Source organism: Amblyomma maculatum, chromosome 3, assembly GCF_055883805.1.
Source record: "Amblyomma maculatum isolate TAMU_Amacu chromosome 3, ASM5588380v1, whole genome shotgun sequence".
NCBI classification, from domain to species: domain Eukaryota; kingdom Metazoa; phylum Arthropoda; class Arachnida; order Ixodida; family Ixodidae; genus Amblyomma; species Amblyomma maculatum.
Window position 1 is genome coordinate 213,888,060 of NC_139346.1, and position 23,704 is coordinate 213,911,763.

Sequence of the window (23,704 nt, forward strand, 5' to 3'; positions counted from 1 at the left end):
GTATGTATAGAACTCGAAAACAGGATATAAAGAAAGAAAGTTTATTCGACAACTCACGAGGGAGCTCATTGCTGTTTGAGGCTAGAACAGGGGCCCTCAGAACAAAAACGTACAGGAAAAAATTTCAGGAAGTAGATATATTATGCGCGGCGTGCGGAACTGAGGAGGAAACAACGGAACATGTTGTTCTAAGGTGCCAAAAACTTCGTCCTGCCCTTCCCGCGGAAAAAGCGGCAGATCTGGAGAGAGCACTGGGATTTGCTGGGGAAGATGGACGAATGGATGAGGAACGCGTTCTGATAACAAAAGAGAGGTTAGAGGATTGGTGGAAAAAGCCAAGAGAATAAAAAGAGGAAAAAAAGGGAGGGGGGCAGATACGGGCGAATTAGAAGCTAAAAATGGGGAAGAGATAAATATATTTCTTTTAATTTTTTGGCTAGGCGGCGCAAGCTGCCGCCCGATTCAAAGGGCAGAGCCACTATCATCCATCCATCATCCATCCATCCATCCAGCGCATGCATGGCCGCGCACGGCGTCTGTTCTTGTTGATGTCGGTGGAGGGTGATATGTTTTCATGAGTTTTGGAACTTCCCTGAGGTATCTGAGGTATCCTCTACACTGCCTAGCATCTGAGACCTCAGCAACACTAATTCTAGTAAAGACAGTTGTTGTCGGCATGAGAAATGGACAAAATGAACTCGAAGCCAACGCCGACTTCTGAGCGGTGAGGTTTCATTGAACACATCTCGTCGCTATACTCAAATGGGCAGTCCTATAAATAATAATAAAAAGAAAGTGTGCCTAAAGAGGATCTTATGCTATTATCAATTTTGCGAAACTTCTTTGTCGCCAGTTTTGAAACGCCATGGCACCTTGTAAACGGCACTTATTTCATACGGTTCAATTTTCGTAACTTAACTGCGTAAATTTATTTGAAAAATAATAGAAAAGGTTGACTACTGTTTTTGTCAAGCTCAGGCAAAGGTTCGAAAATCGCTGTACGTTATGTCAACTCGGAACAATGACCATTAAAAGTCCTCTAATAACGATTATATGACCCTAAATTCTTGAAATGCAAATGGTATGAAAACAACCACGTTGCTTTGTTGGATGGGGTATATTTGTTGTGGATGGTTGGAACAGTTATGTCGTTCCGTCTGGATGGAAAGCTAGGCACTCATGTAAAACAAAAAGGAACTTTGGTTGTGTCTAAGTTTGGTTTCAGATTCTTGATTTGTCACGCGCCTGGTAGCCTCAACTTTGAAAGCGCTTTCGATTGTTTACAAATTGTGGTTTGTCAAGTAGAGAGTGGTGCACCGCAGGAAGCAAGCTATTCTGAAGACGATTGAGAGGCGAGACAGCTGCAAGAAAAGAGCCGCACAGGTCGTGGAGGAGATGCTAGAGAGTCCTCTTTCTGAGGAATGGCTGCTTGGAGTTGTGAGTATTGCTGGCACTTGGATTGTAGCTTTCGCAAAGGTCTGCAAGGTGTTCAGAGTGCTGGAGTGGTGTTAATATTAATACGCAAGCTATGCCTGTTATAGAAGTAAATGGGACGCCACAATAACTAAAATGATGCGGGACATCTCTTGCTGTTACTACGTTGCTTTCAGTCGTTCCCCGTTCTATGTTGCTTCTGTCATGTTGAGTGGTGCTTTGTGCGTCATTGAAAATCATATGCTCTTTTACAAGAGCAGAGAAAAAAACGTTTAATTACACATTTTCTGGAAATAAAAAAAATGCGGAATGATACATTTAGCTGATCATTGGAAGTGCTCCATGTGCATGCACTTTGTGTGCCTTTAGTATGCAGCATGCTACAAGTAACAGACTGTGGAAAAGAAGTTTCACAAGCAAAAAAGAAAAGTATGTGTAGATTTGATGAAAGGTGGTTTAATAGAGTTTGGCCGTAGTAAGAGCTGGTTTCCATGGTGTAGTACTTGGCCACTGCCCCTCATGAATCTTTTCAAAAAGCACTTCTTGCCATATTGCTTGCTGGACTGTAGGGGGGAACACTGTGCCTGTACTTACAGCAGTCACTAGAGCCCGTGTTTCAGTTCTGTCATGCAAGTGATGTGGAGGAGTGTGCCCATCAGCCCTCAGCCCCTAATCAGTGTGGAGCACTAAATCGGTAGAGGCTGCAGCCAGTTTGATGCAGTGTAGGGTGCTGAGAATTTTTCTTGACCTGAACAGGTTGTTATTGGAAAATCAACCTTGCAATGTGTAGTGACTTAGGTGGGACATGTATATGGAGAACAGATAGCTACCTTTTACAAATATGCCCCTATGATAACAGGATAATAGTATGGACTCCAAGGGTAGGAAAGCATAGCCAGGAGCAGTAGAGGGTCAGATGAGTGACCAGATTAGGAAATTAGCTAAGATAGGATGGCCATGGCTTGTGCAGGACAGGGTTAATTGGAGGTCATTTCAAAAGGCCTTTGACCTGCAGTAAGTAGGCTGAGGTGGTGGTTGTTGGTGGTGGTAATGATGATGATGATGATTGTGGAGAAAATTTATTCCTTTTTTTAATTGGCAGGGCAAGAAAAGTGTAATTTTTTAAATCTGTGCTTTCTCAGAGGTGAAGCTGTCTCTCAACATACTTGGTACATTCTTCCCATTAGCTCTCAAAGCTGTCAAAGTGTAGAGATGAGTGAAGTTTTGTCAGCGCCGTTGTGACATCTGTGTCTGTGGATGCCGTTCAATTTTGCAGCATAGTGGAATAAAGTGTTGCACTGGATACAAATCATCCATGCTTACTAGTAACATTGCTTTAGTGAGGATGAGAAGTCTGTTCAAATAGCACAGAAAGGACACAGCCATTGACCTGAATTGGTGTACGTTCTTCGCATCTAATGTCTGAATCTGCAGCCTTGCTTTTGTTTGCCTTGTTAGCTGTCGTAGTGCATTTATCACACGTTCACCTTTGCAGGGTCTGTATGCCCAGCCTTCAAATGCTAATATACGTTTACATGAGTGAATCAAAAGCATATTGCAAAGCAGTGGAAGCCTTGTAAATAGTTCATTTGTTAGGAAGATGCAAATTCACCAATAAGGGCAGATTGACACAAAGGAGTACCTGCACTGAACGTGTGCAAGAAACTAAACAATGTGCAAGCAGGATTTATTTGTGGATTCATTGGCATGGACTGTCCACCACTTCCTGAAAATGGGAAAAACATACCCAAGTGGCACCTTTACGCAGTGATTGACATATATATTAAAAAAGCCCACAATGATGATGGAAATGAACATTGTGCTTGTGCTTCACTGGGAGTATTTAACTCTGGTTCATTTCTCACCCCCGTGACTTTCTGTGGTAAAGCTGACCATATGATGTATTCATAATTATTATGTGTGATTATGCTGTAGTTAACCAAAATGCCCGCAAAAAGTGGTTTATTATAAATTACGTTAATTCTTGTCATTTTAGTTTTCGCACATGAAAATAAGTGAGAACACATTATTTATATGGCATTTAAAAACCATGAATGAGAATGTCTAACACTGGTTGTCAAGACGATATCGCAAGTGGTGCCATTTATCCTAACAGATAGTGCTATAATCTTCACTCCTATGACACAGGTTTGACTTATTCTTACAGCTATACTTGTTCTCAAAGGGAATCTATAGTACAGAGTATAATTGTAAATTGGCTCTTCTGCAGTTACACGAACTTTCACAGCAAGATTACCAGGATGCCGTGGAGGAAAGAGTAATACTTCTTCTTTGTGGATACCCTCTCTGCAACAAGAAAATAGCTGAGGTGAGTTTTAGTGCTTGACTATGATAGTATCAATGAAGCCTTTGTGGCATATATTTAAGAACGTTTTGGTTGCTTTTTGCATGAATATGCTACTGTTTTTAGTGAGTATTTGAAACATCTTTTCCCTTTCTTTTATGTTCAGTTGCCAAAGCAGAAGTATCACATTTGTGTTAAGACCAAGAAAGTCTATGACATCACACATCGCAAGGTGAGAGAAATTCGCCCTTGAACAGTGTTACTTTTTTTTATTTTGCTAAGAAGTGGCTGTTGCTTATGACGTGCTACAAAAGAGATAGTAATTAAGGTGATGGGCTGATTTGTAAAGTTCTTGCTAAGGTTTGCTATAGTGACGCATAATAGGCATACTTTTGCTGCCAACATTCATGATTAATGAAAATTTATGAAGTGGTCTTGTAAAGAATTCACACAACTATGCAAATTAAATTTGGATCCCTAGGTGCTAAAGTTGTATAAACCCCCTCAAAATAGCATCTTTGCTGAGCCCTTGGATCCATGTACATTTATTGAGTGCTGCTGATTTTGTAGGTTTTAGAAGAGAGAATGATATGCTCATTTTGACATCTGCTATTGATTTGAGGCTAAAAGAAGTAATTATGCTACTCCATGCCCTGCTATAAACATCAAACCCGGCATCACAAAGATACCAGCTAGCAAAACAGTTTATCACAGCTGCCTTGGGCATGCTGTTAAAATTAAAGGGCCACTGTCCAAGGTATGACTTTTTAAGCAAAGGAGTTCAATGCTGCGTAACTGCGTTATTAAGTGCTTTTTTCAAAACACTTTTGCGGCCTTTCGTTATGGGGACGAAGCCTCACAGTCACTGGGGAATAAAATATTTTCGATCGGTGGCTGGACAGTGGGCCTTTAAGGCAGTCCCACCAGTGCCAGATTTATGGTTTACTACTGGACTAGGCAGTTTGGGGGAGGTGGGAGGTGGAAAAGGAGAAGGGGGGGGGGGGGGGGGGGGGGCATATTTGAAGCATATGCTTTTTGAAATGCAGTTTCTAAGCCGTTGGTTTGGGGGTGATAGGCGGTGGTGAATTTGTGGCATACGGAGCACGAACGTATAATTTCGTCAACCACTCGCGACAGGAAGCAGCGGCAACGGTCAGTTAGTAGTTCACGAGAGGCACCATGATGAAGAATCACGTTTTCTAGAAGGAAGTCAGCGACGTCTGTGGCGCAGCTGGTCGGGATGGCTTGGGTAGTAGCGTACCACGTAGCGTAATCGGTGGTGATGGCGATCCATTTGTTCCCTGAGGTGGAAACTGTGAGGGGCCCAAGAAGGTCAACGTCTACACGGGAAAACGGGTCAGTAGATTTTGGTTCCCTGAGGCAGAAACTGTGAGGGGCCCAAGAAGGTCAACATCTACACGGGAAAACGGGTCAGTGGGTATGGGGATCGGCAAATGGCCTGAAGGCAAAATTGTGGGCTTCTTCCGACGCTGACACAATTTACATGCGGCAATGTACTGCTGGACGGAGCGGTAGAGCCCCGGCAAGTAGAAACATCGGTGCAGGCTGTTGTATGTGCGAGAGACACCCAGGTGGCCAGCCGTGGGAGCATAATGGAATTGTTCAAGGATGGCGGAACGCAGATGTTGAGGAACGACGAGCAAAAAGTCTGTGCCATCTGGTCGCATATTGCATTGGTATAGGGTGTTCTCAAGGAGTACGAATGAGGCGAGATATGGATCAGGGTGGTCGGAGGTAAGACGGAGGATAAGGGAATGGAGTGAAGGATTAAGTGCTGTTCGTCGGCAATGTTAGAAAAGGCCGAGACAGACGACACATGCATCATTGTCAGAGTTGGTAGGACTAGGGGTGTCGACAGGATGACGGGACAAGCAGTCTGCATCTTGGTGAAGCCAGCCGGACTTGTACACGACAGGAAATATATAATCTTGTAATCGAAGTGCCCAGCACCCCAAACGGCCAGTACGATCTTTGAGGGAGGAAAGCCATCACAAGGCATGATGGTCTGTTATAACAGTAAAAGGGCAGCCAAACAAATAAGGGCGGAATTTTGTAATAGGCCAAACAAGCGCCAGGCACTCTCGCTCTGTGATACTAGAATAATTTTGTTCGGACGTAGATAGGAGGCGGCTGGCATATGCAATCACCCTTGTGCGGCCGTGTTGTCGCTGGGCGAGTATACATAGCTCCAGTGCCATGGCCACTTGCGTCAGTGCGGAGTTCAGTATTGGCGGATGGGTTGAAATGGGTCAAGACGGGTGGATTAGTGAGAGCAGCAATAAGCTCCGAGAAAGCTGCAACTTGTTCAGGCCCTCAAGAGAATGAAACGTCTTTCTTTAGGTGAGAGGACGAGCAAGGGCTGTGAACGAGCAAGGGACAAATCGTCAAATATAGGAACATAGGCCAATAAAGCTTCAAAAATCGCTGGATGAACATGGAGTGGGAAAATCTCTGCTGGCACGAATCTTGTCGGGGTCAGGCTGAATGCCGGCAGCATTAACCAAGTGACCAAGGACTTTGATTTCTCGGTGACCAAAGCTGCACTTTTTGTATGTAGTTTAGTTGAAGTCCAGCCTGGTGAAAAAGCGCTGGGATTGTAGAAAGGCGAAAGAGATGGCTTTCAAATGTAGAAGAGAAAACAATGACGTCATCAAGATAACACAAACAAGTGGTCCACTTGAAGCCTCGGAGCAAAGAGTCCATCAGGCGTTCGAAGGTTGCTGGGGCATTTCAAAGGCCAAAAGACATGACTTTGAATTGATAGAGGCCGTCAGGGGTGATGAATGCCGTTTTTTCATGGTCTCACTCGTCGACAGAGATCTGCCAGTAGCCGGAACGCAGGTAGAGGGACGAAAAGTAGCTGGCTCCGTGCAAAGTATCAAGCGCGTCGTCGATATGCAGAAGAGGATAGACATCTTTTTCGGTTATCTTATTTCAAATGACGGTAGTCAATGCAGAACCTCAAACTGTTATGTTTCTTTTTGGCCAATACAACAGGGGATGCCCAGGGGCTACTAGAAGGCTTGATTATGTCATTCGCCAACATTTTCTCGACCTCTGTTTGAATGACTCGTCGCTCGGCAAGTGAAACACGATAGGGCCGCCTGTGAATAGGACTGGCGTCACCGGTGTCAATGCGGTGGCTGACAACTGTAGTTTGACCCAGTGGGCGGGTACCGAAGTCGTAAAGGTCACTGTAGGTGAGCAAAAGCTTGGTTAACTCCGCGGCGAATTCAGGTTGGAGATCGGGTGCAATCATGCTGTTAACAGGATCAGGTCGTGGTGCAGAGGATGAGGGAGGGGTTGCAGGGACGGCAGTTGGATGATCTGTAGTCAGAACTGAAATGGCACAATCGGTCATTGGGGACAGCGCAGGTAGTGAAATTCTCTCGGGCAGAACTTGAGTTCACAAGCTGAAGTTAGGGACCGGGAGAGTGATACGGTTCTGGGAGATATGCACAATTAGATGAGGAAGGGTGACGTGCCGCTGCAGGATGACTTCAGTAATGGGTCACACGAGATAGTCGCCGTCTGGGACGGATGGGTATGGCGACATAGGGATGTAAACGGTATCTTCAGGAGGAAGGCGGCAGAACTGTGCTGATCGAAGGCGGAGTGAGCAGGAGGGGTCTTCAGAGCAGAGCGGAAGGTCCAATCGAAGTAGGCCGGTAGAGCAGTCAATGAGGGCAGAGTGAGTTGTTAAAAAATCAATGCCAAGGATAACGTTGTGGGGGCATTCGTGTAGGACGGTGAACAACACTGGGACATGACGACCACCAATGGTAACTCGCGCCATACACATGTCAACCACAGTAGCAGGGCTGCCATTGGCGACGTGAGCTGTGGGCAAGACGACTGGAGTAAGGACTTTCTTGAGGCGATGGTGAAATGAGGAGCTAAGAACGGACAGGTGGGCGCCGGTATTAATGAGAGCAGAAACGGGAACACCGTCCACAAGGACGTCGATGCGATTATACCCCGCACCTCTACCAAGAGATGTTACGGGGAAGATTCACAGTCCGACATCTGTCCGCGCCACTAACGATGATCACAGCACAGACCTGAGCAGCTGTCTGCGTCGTCTTCTTCCGAGAGTCTGTCGCACTTCTTTATCCTTAGCACGACCAGCAAATACCGCTAAGTAACAATATAAGAAAGAAATTGCTCGATATTTTTTGAGGGACCAAATACGAGCTCGACTCGTCGTCATCATCATCATCATCAGCCTGATTATACCCACTGCAAAGCGAAGGCCCCTCCCATATTTCTCCACTTAACCTGGTTCTGTGCTAGCTGCATCCACTTGACCCCTGCGAACTTCTTAATCTCATCCGCCCACCTAACTTTCTGCCGCCCCCTGCTACGCTTTCCTTCCCTTGGAATCCAGTTTGTTACCCTCAGCGACCATCGCTTATCCTCTCTTCTCACTACATGTCCTGCCAATGTCCATTTCTTCTTCTTAATTTCTACTAGAATGTCGGTAACTTGAGTTATTTCTCTGACCCACTCTGCACGCTTTCTATCTCTTAATGTTACCCCTACCATTTTTCGTTCCATAGCCCTCTGGGTTGTCCTCAACTTAAGTAGAACTCTCTTGGTTAGCCTCCACGTTTCAGCCCCATAGGTGAGTACAGGCAAGATGCAACTGTTGTATACTTTCCTCTTGAGCGATACCGGTAAGCTGCTAGTCATAATCTGCGAGTGCTTGCCAAATGCGCCCCATCCCAATCTTATTCTTCTTGTTATTTCCTTTTCGTGGTCCAGATCTGCGGTTACTACCTGTCCTAAGTAGACATATTCGCCTACTACTTCCAGTATTTCGCTACCTAATGTAAACTGCTGTTCCTTCCCGAGGCTGTTGAACATTACCTTAGTCTTCTGCATATTGATTTTCAAGCCTACCTTTCTACTTTTCCTGTCTAGGTCATCAATCATTATTTGCAGTTCATCCCCCGAGTTGCTTAGCAAGGCAGTGTCATCAGCAAATCGCAGATTACTGAGGTATTCTCCATCTACCCTTATCCCTAACTGCTCCCATTCCAAGTCTCTGAATTTATTTATAAATTCGACTTGTATTTATAATCAAAAGAGCCATTGCTCCAAGTTCGCAGTCGAAGGACACGCGTGGTCAGCCATCCGAAATTAACCCCGCGCACGAAGGGTGCACTTTCCGTGACCCACACAACAGAGATAAATGACACGTTGTGACATCAAGATGACAGAGGAAGATGGAAAGAGGCTAAAACAACCTCCTTTGCTGCTGTAAGCCGCAAGAAAGGGCGCGGCAAGAGAGAGAGCGAAAGCAGCGACCGAGTCATGTGTCAACCTATTGGAGAGGCAGCGGCGCGAGCCCCTAAACGTGACACGTCGTAGCAAACACGCCAGCAGAATAAAAATAAAAACCCTGCAAACTTGCGGCAGATGGCAGAACAACCCTTGAACCCGTAACCGCATGTACGCGCCGCGAAATGCGCACTCCGCCTGATCGCTTAGCGCGATAGAGTAGCGCGCGCGAGCGACCGCGCCCCCCAGCAAAGAAGGTGGCGGGGGTGGGCGCGATCGCTCTATACTCTTCAGTATATATGTACCAACACAATGCGGGGCGAAAATACGAACTTGTAGAAAATTTGACAGATGGCGCAGGAGGCACAATGTTTTGAATGCACGATAGAGAATGAACCGGTACGTCGGTGGCACTGTGGGGGGGAGCGCGAAAATGTACTGGTACGTTCGTGAGAGTGAAAGGGTTAAGGGACATTGAGGACTACTCTCTCCAAATTTTGTTCCTAGTAAAAATTGGTTCCACACCTCTGCCTATATTGATGCTTGTCTGACAGTTATAGAAAGCCTTGTTTATTTCCAAGAATGCAACAGTTAAAAATGGAGCACTCCTTTCTTTGCACCACTCGAGAAAAGGCTTGGCCAAGGCAGTGAGAGACTCCTGTAATCACTACTTGGAGGTGAATGGCAGCATAGCAGCCTTGCCAAGTCATGCAAATAAACTGTTTGATGCACTGATGCCTCAATAAATGCAGTACCTATTTTTAAATTTTTGTTAAGACTATTTCCAGGTAAAGTAATCTCATTGTCATTACAACATGGTAACCATTGATAGAGCCCAACGTCAATTTGTCCGGTCGATGTTGATAATCTGGCTTGGTTGAGTTGTTACATGTTTTAACAGCCATAGATGATGTTGCCTCCTTTTAGCCTTGTAAAAAAGTGTAAGTATTGTTGTCCAGCAATTCTGCAGCAACTCTTGCTACCGTGCGTCGACATTTCTGATGGCTCAGCTCTGGGATGGACCACTCTGGCTCCGAGATGAGGCAGACAGCAACACGAAGTACAGGATTTACCGGGAAGAGGAGCAAAGCAGCCAAGGGTAGCGGTCATTTGCTCACCTTGTTTTAAGACATTCATAAGAGTCATGCAAGAGCTTGCCCGAGCCAAGGTATATACTTGTTTTAGATGGGCCAGCCAGGCTTCGCAGTCTCGAGCATACACAACAAAAACAGAGCAAATGTTTCCCTACAGTGTCCAAGTTATCTCCCTATGTTGGTCTCTCTGTCCCTGGTCCTCATGTTAGTGAAGGGCTGATGGAAGCAGCACTTAGCATCTAGTCAAAGTATCTGCGGTGCATGGAGCTGCCTCTTGTTTCTCAGCGCAGGGATTACTGCAGCCTTCCATTGGCCATCACCTTCTCCGTTGTTTATTCCTTTCTGGCTCGATTATTGCACACTGCTGTAAATACCTGTTGGTGAAGCAGAAATAGCAGCCATCCTTCCCGTGAACAGCATAATTTTTTTTTTCATCTGCCACTATACCAATTTGGGTCTGGCTGAGTGCAGGTATTGGGCCAGGCCTGGCTCAGGCTCTTTCATTGTTGGGCCTCTTGTTGATAGTATAAAGTATAGGCTGAATGCGGGCTCAGAATTGTGGCCAGTGTACAGCTGTAAATTGCAGTTTATCTTCAGTGCATGTGCACAGTTTATGTGCATACATACAAGGCTCACACATAAATGCATGCACACACAAACATGTACACACATGCACGTGCACATTTTGCTTACTTTGTGTCAGGTTCAGTATTTATAATTTGTAGCAGGAAAAGGGGGAGTAAAAATTGCCTTTAAATTTTTGCCAAAATAATTCGGCAGGAATTAGGTTCAACGATTCAGATCCTTTTCAGATTATTCACAAAATTCAACATCACCGCTCGCTTTGTAGTGGAAAATAAATTTCTTTCACTCCTCAGGGAAGTTATAAGAGCTGCATTGTCTTACGAAAATTGCTAGCAAACTTTGATGCCGTGGTATTTGTCTTTTCTAGAAAGCTGCTTTCCCCTTCATCTGCATTTGTTGCTCTTGTTTTTACATTCCAAGCTGGCTTCTTACTGAACTCTATCCTGGTTATACAGTTTGGGGCATTATAGTTGCCAATTAGAATTCCTGACTCTTTCAGAGAAGCATAGGAAAATGAATGCACTTGTTTAGGAGTGATATCAACTCGTATCTTGTGACGTGACTTTTCTTTAGGAGGCGCTATTAGATTACATGGGGAAGTGAATACACGTGCCTTGCATGATGACTGAAATGAGATTGAAACAGTGCAGCAATGCTGCAAGGACCATGTTGCCAAAACAGCTAAAGCCTTTTTGAAAGGGCTTGAAGGTTATTGCTAGTTTTGGCACAGTAGCTCAATTCCCCTTTTCTGCCCCAGTGTGAAGAAAGATGGCCATGGTGATGAAGTGGACCTGGGTCACAGGCGTCTGAGCAAGCGAGATGTCGAAGGGGCCCCAGACAGCAAGCCTGGAGAGATCCTGAAACCTGCCAAAAACGTCTCACCTTATGTGACATCCGAGGCCTTGAAGAAATTGGCAGAGGACATTGACAGTATAACTCTGGACAGTACAGATAAATCAAGGTGTATATTGAAATATGTACACATATTTCAGAGCCAGATTGCTCAGTTCCATTAAGAAAATGTTTTGAACTATACTATACTTCTATGCTTCTGTGTTCTAGATTTCAAGGGTTGCATGAAAAAATTAGCTGTGGTTTATGTGGTTAAACCTGGAGTTAGCAAGAGCATGGCGATGCTTGGGTTCAGCTTGAAAGTAAAAACATGGCTTTTGTGCGTAGTAGTTTACTCTATGGTTTCAGCTTTGTTTATGTCATATGGGAATCACTTCACATAATAGCACCCCTTGCCTCTCGTCATTGACCATTCTCATTTGGGTGTAGAAGACTTCTAGCGGTATGACATAGTCTCTACGTCGAACTCCGGGGCAAACCATCATCACAGCGTTCAAGCGAACATTCTGTTCTAGAAACTCGCTGTTGTCGTTCACCTCTACCAACTACTGAGTTATCTGTCTTCTTCTTTTTATGTTTCTTCTTTCTCTTCTTCTCTTTCTTCTTGTTTTTCTTCTTTTTTCTCTTCTTCCTTTTCTTCTTCTTTTGGTTCTTTTCCTTCTTCTTTTTCTCCTTTTTTTCTACTTCTATTTCTTCTTTGGACAGGGACGTGCTCTTCAGACAGGCACGGCGAAATGGTGAGACTGGGGCACTTGTGACTACTAAAGTGCGATGAGGCAAAAGCCTCTATCACATGGTGTTCCGAAGCCTTCAACTATGGCACCTCTTTCTCTCTGTTTTCACTCCCATCTTCTTGATGATGCAATAGAGGAGTCGCTGGAGAAAGATTTCATGTTGGGAAAGGTTGAGGGTCACCGGAGAAGGGGTAGGCAGCGAACGCGATGGTTAGATGGCATCCTCGAGACACTGCAGATGAAGTTATGTGATGTTAGGAAGATAGTGAGAGACCGGAAAGCATGGCGTGACATGGTCCATAGGGTCACGAAGAGTCGGACGCGACTGAACTGAACTGAATGAATACAAGTCAACATATAAAGCCCCGCTTTAACCAAGCTGCATGAACGTGACTGCGTGGCCTAGGGATAACGTGAATGCAAGGGTTTTGGGAGGCTGATGGTGATATCACCTTCCCATATGAAATGAGAGGCCCGAGTTGACAGCTCCAGCCAAACGTAATGTTAGGAAGCCCTAAATCCAGTTAGTGCTCGGCCATGTTAGCTACCAGCTACCGCCTCCCATGACTTCTACTTCTCCTTTCTTCACTCTACGGACAGGCACGGCAAAATGGCGAGAATGTGGCCAATGTAGCTTTCGCTACAAAATGTTGTGCAGAAGTGTCTCTGTATCTGAGTCTTCTTCTTTTTTCTGAAGAGTGGCCTCTTTTGTATAACATCTACCTTATCTTATGCCTTTATGCAGCTTTGTGTACAGGCAGCAGTTGCAAGCATAAGAGAGGCTAGGTTTAGCACTCAGGCTGTTGTCCTATGCAAGGAAACAATACACTGACAATTGTGCATGGAATTACAGTTTGAGACTTTAAATTATCATCCTGTCTTATTTTTACATATCACACCTTTGGTTGTTCCATGCTTTAAAATATGCCATGAAATGGCATTTCTATAAGCATTCTAAGTATGAGTTGTAGTTTATGTTGGTAGGTCATAGCTGAAATTCATGCAGGTGCTGTATGATGGGTATGCAAAATTCATGTGATGTGGGAGAATGCTGTCATTTGCTTTCATTACTTTTTTTAATTCAGTGCATAAATTGGAAAAAACTTAAGTCAGTGAAACTTGAAAGACTCTACTCATCGGCACCGCACTTTTCATCTGCATACCTTCGAATGTTTCCACATATAATGTTGTATTTCTGCAGCTGTTTGTTTCCCTGCAAATATCTCTCAAGTGTTGTTAGACACAGAAAGTCGTTCAGTGTCGTTTGCTGAATGGTTCAGTGGAAACTGTTTACAGTCATTGCCTGTTTTTTTGGATTAGGCGTGACCTGGATAATAGTCCAAATAAATGAACAATCTGAAAAACCGGGAACCTGAAAAAAACAACTTTTCTGTGGAAACTCTCCTTTATAAATCACGAACTTTGGCGCCCCTGATTTTTCTTTATATTTCGATAACAGGGAGTTGTAGTCGTTTTAGTATAGCGCGAACTGCTACTGTGATCTGCTTCCGCGTGCTGCCCATGCGTACACGCTAGCGTGATCCGATACGGTGGGCGCGGCCACTAATGCACGCGTGCTGATTGGTGGCTGCTGGGAAGCATTCAACTCGCTCAAGGCGGTCATCGCACACACTGCAGTGCTCTGCAGAAGTGGATTATGCTAAGGTTTAACCCTCCTGTTAAAATATCTCGACCATTCATGCTTTTCTCGTGCCACTTTACGACATAATGCGATGCAACTGCAGGTCATGTTCATGCTGCGAACGAATTCGGTTTCCATGATTTATTGAAGGTAGTGATGAATGCTAGATGAAACTCACAGGAAAAAAGACTAGTGGAGCGAAAGCCTTCCTGAATGCACCCTTCCCTCCATTTCAGCTTTTCCCCACGTGCAGCGGCAGTGTCGGAGCTAGTCGTGGCGGACGGTGCTCACGTGCCATTTTCAGTCCAATTGCGCGCTCTTTGTAGGCTACCGTGATGACAGTGGTTAGCGCTCCCTTACTGCCACTGCCTGAAATTCCAACAATTAACAGAGAGCCAAGCTAGTCCGTATAAATGACTCGGCTTTCCCTAGCTTTCACGGCCACGCAAAACTGGTTGTTTGCGACAAATATGCCCATTGCTGCAAAAAAACTAGCTTTCAGCCAAATAACTATGTCCACAGCATTGCTGGCACTAAATTTGTTCCGAAATATCGAACCTTTGGACACTATAGAGTCCGAAATATCAGTCGTGAAAATGTGTACATTCCTATGGTGCGTGTGACGGTTCCTAAGTGAAGTTCGAAATATCGCACAAGTCCGAATTGTTGGTGTCTGAAAAAATCGGTCGGCTACTGTAATTTACTTATATTGGTAAAGCTGACAGACTTCTTCAGAATGGTGTTTCAGCAGTCGTGTCTGTGGCCACTAGGCTCCTGAGAAGTCAGTAGAAAATGGTGTATGTGTGGTACCTTCTGTTTTCAGGAACATTGAGGAATCGGACCCTGATGATTTGGACACCAGTAAGTTTCCTGCTCTATTTGTTATCTCCCAAATATGACTGGCATATTAAAGTGTCAGTTTTCTAATAGAGCAATGCTACTTTGTGAGTCAATCAATGGTTTTTAGACAAAGGTTTGCTGATCCTTTAGGGCCTCTGGATGAATCTTGAGGCCGCTAAAGCTCTCACATTTCAGTGAAATCTTCCTTCACAGTGAGACCGGGTGCAACCACCTGCTTGCTCAAGTGCAGCATATGAAATAAATTGTGTATTTGAGAGCACTTGTTGCTTACTTAGAGACCTGCTTGGCCTAAATTTCTTTCCGGTTAATTGTGCTCCCAATACAGCGCCCATGTAACGATAGTTATTTATATATGATGTAAAGGCTGTAACGCATCCCATATTTTAATTACACGCTCTTAAATACTTTGATAGCTGATGACCTAGCACTCTTAACAGTGAGCTAAGGAACTAAATATCAGACCAGAAATTACGCACATTTGAGATTTCGGAATCTCGATGCCGTTTTCAAGACTAAGCTACATGTGAGCGAAAAAGTGAGCGACGAGATAAGGCGGCTCGGCGAAAGTGATCATGGTTCGCTCCGTTGCCTACTGGGGAAGTTACATGCGCGCGCGAACCGAGCGAAACGGCGACGATGCTCTGTAGACTGTGTTGCTGGCATAGTGGCTTGGTATACCACAAAGCTATTGGCAAATGCAACAACAGTCATAACGATTGCAAGAATTGAAGTTATTTTGCGACAACATGGGGCAAAGTAAAATGGATTTACAACCAACCGTATTACGTTTGTGTTAACTTGCACTGTACGAGTAGTCACGTGACCTCTTGTTTTGCAGTTGCGATTAGGTGTTTTTTGAACCCTTGGCCATTCACCATTGTTGGTAAGCGAAAAAATTATACGGTAATGCACAAGCTCAATGAAACACTGCAAAAGAAAGAAAGCTTGAGAAATGAGCGGCAGTGATGTACGCTTTGCGTTTGTGCTATTGGCTGATCACGCATGCACTTCTGGGCGAACGAGCGAAATTTTCTCTTTAGGCAGATCCGAGTGACGAGCCAAGTGACACATGCATTCTTCGCGCGACATGTGCCGCCATCGCGTTCACGTTCACGCTCACGTGAGTTTTCGCGTACATGTAGCTCAGCCTTCACTTGAGCAGCTCAAGCAAGCACTTGGCGAGCGACCTTTTGCCTTCACTGTGTTTATGTGCTCTGTCACTGGTGTCTCTTTCTGCGAAGGCTGCTGTGGCTTGAAAGGTATGAACTGCTAGAGCCATGCCAACCTGATGCGTCACTGTTGGTTGCTCCATTGCATACATTACTCAGTCCTGGGAATCAGTTTTCACCGTTTTCTGAAGAGCGATAACCTGCTCAAGTTATGGGTCCTGGCATTGAAGTGAGGCCGATTGGGGTTGAACATCCGATGCAAAGATGAGCGTTTTTTGTTCAGCACACTTCAGAGCAGAAGTCTTTGTGCATGATATAGAATTCACCATGCGTTTCATGAATTAGTGTCCCTAGTTTCGGGTATTAATCATTGTTACGAAGCGACAAGCTGATGAAGACAGGAGACAGAACATGACCTATGGCGATGGTAGATGACGTTTAATGAATCTGTGTGTGGGCCTAGCGCGCGCGCTCCTGCCCGCGCCACTGCCCTCTTCCTCCTTCGTCCGTAACATGACCTGGGGTTACCGAGCGATCGTCCCGGTCATAGACGAGGAAGTTTACCGATGATGATTCCATGGCATGATGATGGGCGTGTCTGGATGCTTGAAGAAGAGGGAGAAGTAAGAATAGAACGGCTTGCCAGTACGATGTCTGATGCATGGGTGATCCGCCTCCCCTGGAGCTGTCAACCATCTGTCACCAGAGTCCATGGGACCGACGGCTCGAGGTCACGTTGGGCAGCTTGGGTGAGGGTTGCATGTTCGTGTCCATCGGTTCCTTCGAGTCGTTCGGGTCTTTCGGGTCCTTCATCTCGGTTCTAATTGGCATGTCTGTTCTTGTCTTCAGGTCCGGGCTGGGGGGGCTGGGCGGTGTTAGTTGGTCAGGTCTGGGCTTGAAGGGCTGGGGCGAAGCTGCTCAGCGATGTCCCTGGACCCTCGGTCGATGGTCCCGGCTTACAGATGGCATCGATGCTCCAAGGCGAGGATAGGGATGACGTACGCCGCACCTTCAACCAAATGTTACGAAGCGGCAAGCCGATGAAGACAGGAGACAGAACATGATCAATGGCGATGGTAGATGACGTTTAATGAATCTGTGTGCGGGCCTAGCGCGCCCGCTTCTGCCCGCGCCACTGCCCTCTTCTTCCTCCTTCGTCCGTAACAATATTACTTTGTTATGAGAAAGCTAAATAGTTTTGTAGGTGAAACTGAAACTCCGTCTTCAAGGTGCATAACAACTCAATTTACACTGGACATCTCTTGGGCTTGCACGATGGATTTACATCCACTACTGTCACTGGATTGTCTTGCATTCTTTATGCCTGCTTAGATTTCTCGTGCACAAGGCGAAGCACATACCAGTACACATGTCTGCCTGTAGAAATGACTTAATGACGCACTCGGGCTCTGCTCAGTTATGCTTCATTCTTTAATGGTGTCCGAACTTTACACAAGCTGCAGTCACATAATATCAGGCAAACAGTGCTCATTAGCTGTGCGATCCTACTGGTGCAAGCGCTTTCACCAAGATTAAATGCCTTCAAATCTGTCGCACATAAACCTTTTCGGGAATTTACCCTAATGCAGATGTTCAGTGGAACTGTCGTGTGTTCGTTCATATGTCAGGATCACATATATAAAGCGAAAGTTACACATGCAGCTGATGTGAGCACTTTGCTTCAGTCGCCTTGAGCAGACACTGCAGCCTTTCGGTTTGAAACAAGCATTACTTCTGGCAAGCGGTAATGGCACCTGCTTTTCCAGTTTGGTTCTAAAAATCTAATTTTTGCATCCTGCTTGCACTGTAACTGCTTGAAGCTGGAAAGTGATATTTCTCTGATAACATACTCCAGAGGTATACTATGACAAAATAGTCTTTTTGATATCATGGAAATTTCGCTCATGAAGGCCTTTAAGAGCTGGTGTTTCAAGGTAGTCGCATGAAATCAACTGACACAAATTTCTCATTGTTGCTTTGTATATGCCCACAAAACATTACCAATCATTGCTGTGCTGATGTGCACTTTCTGACTCACTATCTTAGTACACTGCTCTCCTGGGCTCAAAATCTTCTTTAGTGCTGGAGCATTCCCCGACTCCTGTATAGAATATTTTAGAGGAAACCCCCAAGGTGGAGTAGATTTGTAGTAAGGGAGTAATTACTCACTCATTGACATTTATTTATTTACAACGTACTGCTAGCCTCAGGCTGTCACAGGTTTGGGAGATTGTATTTTACAAAAGGAACAAGCAAAAAGATGGAACAGATATTGTAGGTGCCCTTCAGGAACAAAACAAAGCAACAAAAAACATCAAACTATTCAAACTAGTGATTTAACACTAGTCAATTAACGGAATGTTAAAATAAAACACACACATATTGAACAACACTCACAAAGGAAAGTTATACAGCTTTCCATTGTAGCCGTATGGCTGCACTTGGGTGGATGTCATTGAGTAATGGCTCCTGTATATGAAGAACCATGGGCTTTGTGACAGACTGGCTTCGCATTTTTACAGATGATGCACATGAGCGTCTGCGACCCTGTGAAGACACAAGAGTGACTGCTGTAACTCTGGGTCAGTGTAAGCAAGTTGTGAGAGCATCTGAGACGTCAAACCACCAGTCAAAGGGCAGTGCTTTCAGCCAAAACCAAAAGGCGTGGCAGAATGCACTAGCCAGTGAGCAGGCCAGAGCAGCGAAGATTTCCCCTTCAAGCAGCGACGCACCCGGTTCCCCTATAGAGCGAGTCAAGCATGCCTTGAAGGAATGGATCACTGCTGAGACGGTTGCATTTCTTGTTGGTGATGGCGCGGCCAGGAGGTTTCAGCTCAACAACCGAACACGAGAGGAAGCCGTCAGGGTTGAACGCTACCGCATGTTGTACTCAAAGCTTTGCAAACGACTCGATGAAGAAGAGAGAGCCGAAGAAAAACTTGTGGCGTCTCGTCTGGACTCGGATGATGACGATGACGTGCAGGTTCCGGTAAGACCAACTGCTCCGGTGCCAACAATGAAGCAGCTCAAACAGGATTCAAGGCTGAGTGAACTGAAAGTTCATGAAAAGCACCAGGACAGGTTTGAGAAATTAGATGCAGATGTGAAAAGGAAACAAGGTGCTTCCACAGGATCGAGGAAAATGGGCAACAAGTTGATGAAAAAGAAAAGGAATGTGGAGGTGTGTGGGAAACTGTCAGTTTTGTTGTTTAGACATGCCTGACCTTCAAGCTAAAAAGGATGATTATTCTGGTCCACATAACACAGTGCGAAAAAACTGTCTTTCAGTACAAAATGAAGCTTATCTTATGCGAGTCCACTTAATTTCTATCTTTGTATCGGTGCCCGATTAGCTTTTCTTTTCCACGGCTGGTTAATGTCTTTGGACAGTTTGATGCTGATTCACACAGTTGTTAGCCTAAATTACGTTAGATTATATCTTGAAGGCTGTCCAAATACTAAAACTGTTTTTTTTTTTTTGGTAAGTTTATTTGTGATTTCATTTCATACTAAAATCATAGAACATTTCTTGTACAGGGATTTTATGAGCTTTCTGTAATGACAAAATTGAGAACCATTGCCAGCTGTTACAAGGACATGCCAATGAACCTATCACATACTCAATAAATAAGGCTTTCAGCATATTTTTAGGTATGTTTGTGACAGAAAATGAGTAACCATAAATAAATTTTTCCATTCTTCTAATATCCTTTAATAAACTTAGGCTGCCTGGTTTTACGCTTATGCAAAAAGAAGTGTAGCCACTTGGGTATCAGATTTATTTTCTGTGACAGAATTTTTAAATTACTTGAAGTATTTTTCACGAGCTGTTGTCAGCAAGAAGTGCGAAAAATTTGCTGTTTGCACTGTTTGTTGAATTGTGTTCAGGAAACAACCTGCTCTCTGAAGGTGGACATAGATATGAATTGTAGTATTGCAAACATGAGTTGTGCCATGTCAAAGATCCTTGCAAGTCGCCTGTACCCAGGTGCCTTCTTGCAGCACAGCGGACGTTCAGCATGGAAATGCCCTATAGCTGAAGTGCAAGGAAAAGCTTCTTCCACGACTGCCAACTACGTTCAGTGGCTGTGCCAACTTGTGTGATTTTAACCCATTGTGAGCAAATGTAGAAGTGTGGAATAACTGAACTTAATTGCAATAATTTTTTCAGACTGTCAACTGTGCGGATACATGTGAACGAGAACCTGTTCTACCCCTTGTTGACAGCCATGCACAAAACATTCATCGACGCAGGATTGTTCTGAATTGGCTGAAGAAAGTGTGAGTACTCCATGCCCGCTCTGTGTGGACTGATGCATGCTGCAAGTATGGCTTGTATATTGCTTTTCTATCAAAATTTAAATAATGATTATATCAAAGTAAGGTTTAGCAGCTCTGCCATCTCTATTATTAGGATCCACATGAAAGCCTAGTTATGTTAGAAACAAACATTCCAGGCTTGTTTCTTACAGCAGATGAGACTTGTAATTTGTTTGAATCACCTACATGCTTTGTAATGGATATTTTGTCCAGGGAAATGTAGATATCAATTTTGGAGCAATTAAAGGTGCTGTTATGTGATCACTTATTTTTAGTAATGGAAGCCATCAGTTCGGAACAATAAAAGTGCCAATTATACAATAATTGTAATTACTTACTCTTAATTTGGCGTGAACACATTCATTTATATATGTATGTACAGCACACAAAGACGAAAGTGACTTGTAAAAAATGCTATCATGTTTTTATATTCGGGAGATTTAATGTTACCATTGGGAGTTCATTTTGAATTACTTATTGCTCATGGCAGAGCATGCACGTTAAGGGCTTTAATTTGATGGAAGAGACAAAACGGCACTTCCTTGGTCCACTATTATATACATAAAATGTCCACATAAGTGTCTATGTAAAAAATATCTAATCAGTAATATGTATTTTGTGTTAATGTATAAAGAACGTGTATTGAAGCTGATGAAAATGAACCATACAAAATTATATTAGCCATCAGATGCTATGAGCTGTGTATTTCTGCTTTTAAGAAGTTTGTGGAACATCTATAATTGTAGCTCTCGGAGACTATGACCACTTTGCCTGTTCTTTTGAAGAAAGCCATAAAGGACGTATTATTTGAGGGGTGGAGATTGGTCTACAATTGAATCGTACTTCTGTTGTCATGGCAGTTGCTGTGCAGGGAAAGACGCTTAGTTCACTGGCGTCAGTGTCTTGTGGCCATCTACATGGATATTTCGAATTATCGGATATGTTGAACACCCGTATATTATCCCCTTGAGAAACCTGTGTAAATCTATAGGAAAATTGCACAGTATTACAAACTCAGATTTCACTGGTCGTTTAGAATATAAATGGCAGGTTGTGCCCCTTGCAGGCAGCTATTATCGTAACGGAGCTGATTGTTTCCTTTTGCATGAATAGATGGATCAACAGCACGGCCTTGGGCACATGCTGGTAGCGCTGTAAAACCATGTTATGGTGTGAATGTGGTGTGGTGTGGGCTTGAAGGTTGCCTTCAGTATATTGCACTCCACACAGCCACGGCATAGGCGTATAAAGAACCAGCTGTGGTGTGAAAAAATTTAGGGGTCCAATGCTGCTGAACCAAATTTGGAGTGAAAGCTTTGGCTGTGGGCGACAGAGCGTTGCATTGAACACAATCAGCATTCCATTGAACGCATCTAAGTTCACTGGCGTTCTGTGCAGAGCCCACTTTCATGCCTTGTGCATGCGATGCCAGCACACACTTTCCTGCTCCACTTGGTTAGCTATCCGTGGCGCACGCGAATGCGTAGTGAGAAAACTACCCTTCTCCTCCTCTCTATGCGGGTGCGCACATCTGCTGGGATGCTGCCCTCCTCCACCTCTCTGGCACTTGTTCTCTCTTCCTGGTTTCACTCCCGTGCGGTTCAAGTGTACATGGAGAAAGTGTGACAGGTACTGCACCTTTCCTTGCTATAACCCATTTCGTTAGAGTTCATTTCCAAGTGCAGAGCTCAAGATCAAATCGGGTTTGCAAATGACCTCTAACGGGATGGTTTTAGGAAGGAAGGGTGCATGTCCCACTTTCTCTGTGGACATTTGAATCATACCACAGAGGTCATTTCAAAGCCAAGAAAAGGTGCTGTATCTGTCACACTTTCTTTGTGGACACTTAAACTGTGATGTATAGGTTGTTTCCAAGGTTGACTTGACCTTCAGGTAACCTCTAATGGAATGGTTTATAGGAAGGAAGGGTGCAGTATCTATCACTTTCTTCTTGGATATCTGAACCATGCTGTATAGGTCATTTCCAAGCATTATTTGACCTTCATCTATACATGCGCCTAGCAGCACGCCAGTGGACTGCCATGTTGCTGCAAGAGGCGTTTCGCCAGAGTGAGGGCAATGTATTTCTATTTTTGTGTTAGTTAAGCTTATCCATTGTTATTTTTTGTGGATTTAATTGTCAATAACTGTTTTGAGATTCCCTTCAGGCTTGATATTTCTGTGTTCAACTGTAGTTAGCTGAAGCTTAGTACACATAATAGCGGTTAGATTGCTCATTACCTGAACAACTGTTGCCATATGGAAACAGCCAGCTATAAATTTAGACTTATCCCTCTAGGGATTCGTGGCAGATTGTGGAACGGCCTCTTCATTGAATGTGCTAGAAACCATCTGTGGGTAGTACTCAAACTTTTGGAAAGAGAAGGTATTACTGCAGCATACCAAGCTGCACTTGCTTGCAGCTAAGGAGAACAGGAGCGTAGTCTAAAATTTAGGACAATTCGGACACACTGTGAACAAGGAGGAGGAGGAAGATGAGGAAAGGCAGGGAGACACTGTGAACAAAAAAATAAGTCACTGATCTCTTGCTAGAAGTCAGCGTTCTTGAAATCAAGGTCAGGTGAAAAGCGTTTTTTGAAGCTTACTTTTCTTTGGCTTTTCATGGTACCATTTCCAGTTCACAGTGTGTTTGGTGTGCAAGATGACCAGTGCATGCAAGTTCCAATATCTGGCAGACTGATGCCTTGTGCAGGGGATGTCTGGTCACAATTAAAATCTTGTAAAAGTGACAAGTGTGCTTATCACTCTTGTTCTTCCTGTCTGGTGACTGCTTTGAAGTTCTCAGTGTATTGTCTAAGATGCTAATATGCTTGTGGCATATATTTGCAAGGAGTTGCTATATTTCAGTACAAACAGTTGCTTTTTTTTTTTAGGCTACCTGATCTCTTGGACATGTTGTACATGGACCTCTCTGAAGTGTCTCCTTATCTGACGGAATTGGTTCTGACATTCAGGTACACAACATTACTTGAAATTCTAATATTCCCACTGTAATATTTTTGGTAGATAATTAGATAGATAAAAGTTGCAGCAAACAGTTCTTAAGAGACTTCTAAAGTGTCACTTTGGAGGCTTCCTTAACATTTTTGGTCTTTAATGACATTACATTTTACAGAGTCTCCTGTCTCTGGTACAGAAAAAAATGTTTTTAAAAATTCCAAGTGCAAGTACCTTAAAAGAGAGAATAAAACAAGAAACTGAAACCAAAACAAGTTTTCTTCCAGTACCTCCGCAGGCAAACCTATGACATCATTCATAGTGGCGCAAAACTTGTCACATGCACGTTGATCGCCTTGATTGGCTAAATCTCCTAATGTTTGTGGCACCTTGGGTTGTTATTTGTCTAAAATGACCACAAACAAGCTTGAAATTGTGTTCTTTTT

General features: G+C 44.1%; 1 protein-coding gene across 2 annotated transcripts in view; it reads left to right on the forward strand.

Moving 5' to 3' along the window:
• Positions 1 to 383: 383 nt before the first annotated feature.
• Positions 384 to 23,704, forward strand: part of LOC146197658 (putative RNA polymerase II subunit B1 CTD phosphatase rpap2) — a 30,377-nt gene continuing 7,056 nt past the window's right edge. Inside the window, exons 1-10 of one of the 2 annotated variants that reach the window (XM_084599566.1) lie at positions 384 to 724; positions 1,306 to 1,437; positions 3,665 to 3,763; positions 3,906 to 3,971; positions 10,003 to 10,142; positions 11,480 to 11,683; positions 14,774 to 14,811; positions 18,503 to 19,161; positions 20,152 to 20,261; positions 23,195 to 23,275. In XM_084599566.1, the coding sequence (XP_084455692.1) occupies positions 1,396 to 1,437; positions 3,665 to 3,763; positions 3,906 to 3,971; positions 10,003 to 10,142; positions 11,480 to 11,683; positions 14,774 to 14,811; positions 18,503 to 19,161; positions 20,152 to 20,261; positions 23,195 to 23,275 (1,439 nt within the window). In that variant the 5' untranslated portion in view covers positions 384 to 724; positions 1,306 to 1,395. The remainder of the gene's footprint in view (positions 725 to 1,305; positions 1,438 to 3,664; positions 3,764 to 3,905; positions 3,972 to 10,002; positions 10,143 to 11,479; positions 11,684 to 14,773; positions 14,812 to 18,502; positions 19,162 to 20,151; positions 20,262 to 23,194; positions 23,276 to 23,704) is intronic. The other variant, XM_084599564.1, reaches the window with a different exon arrangement.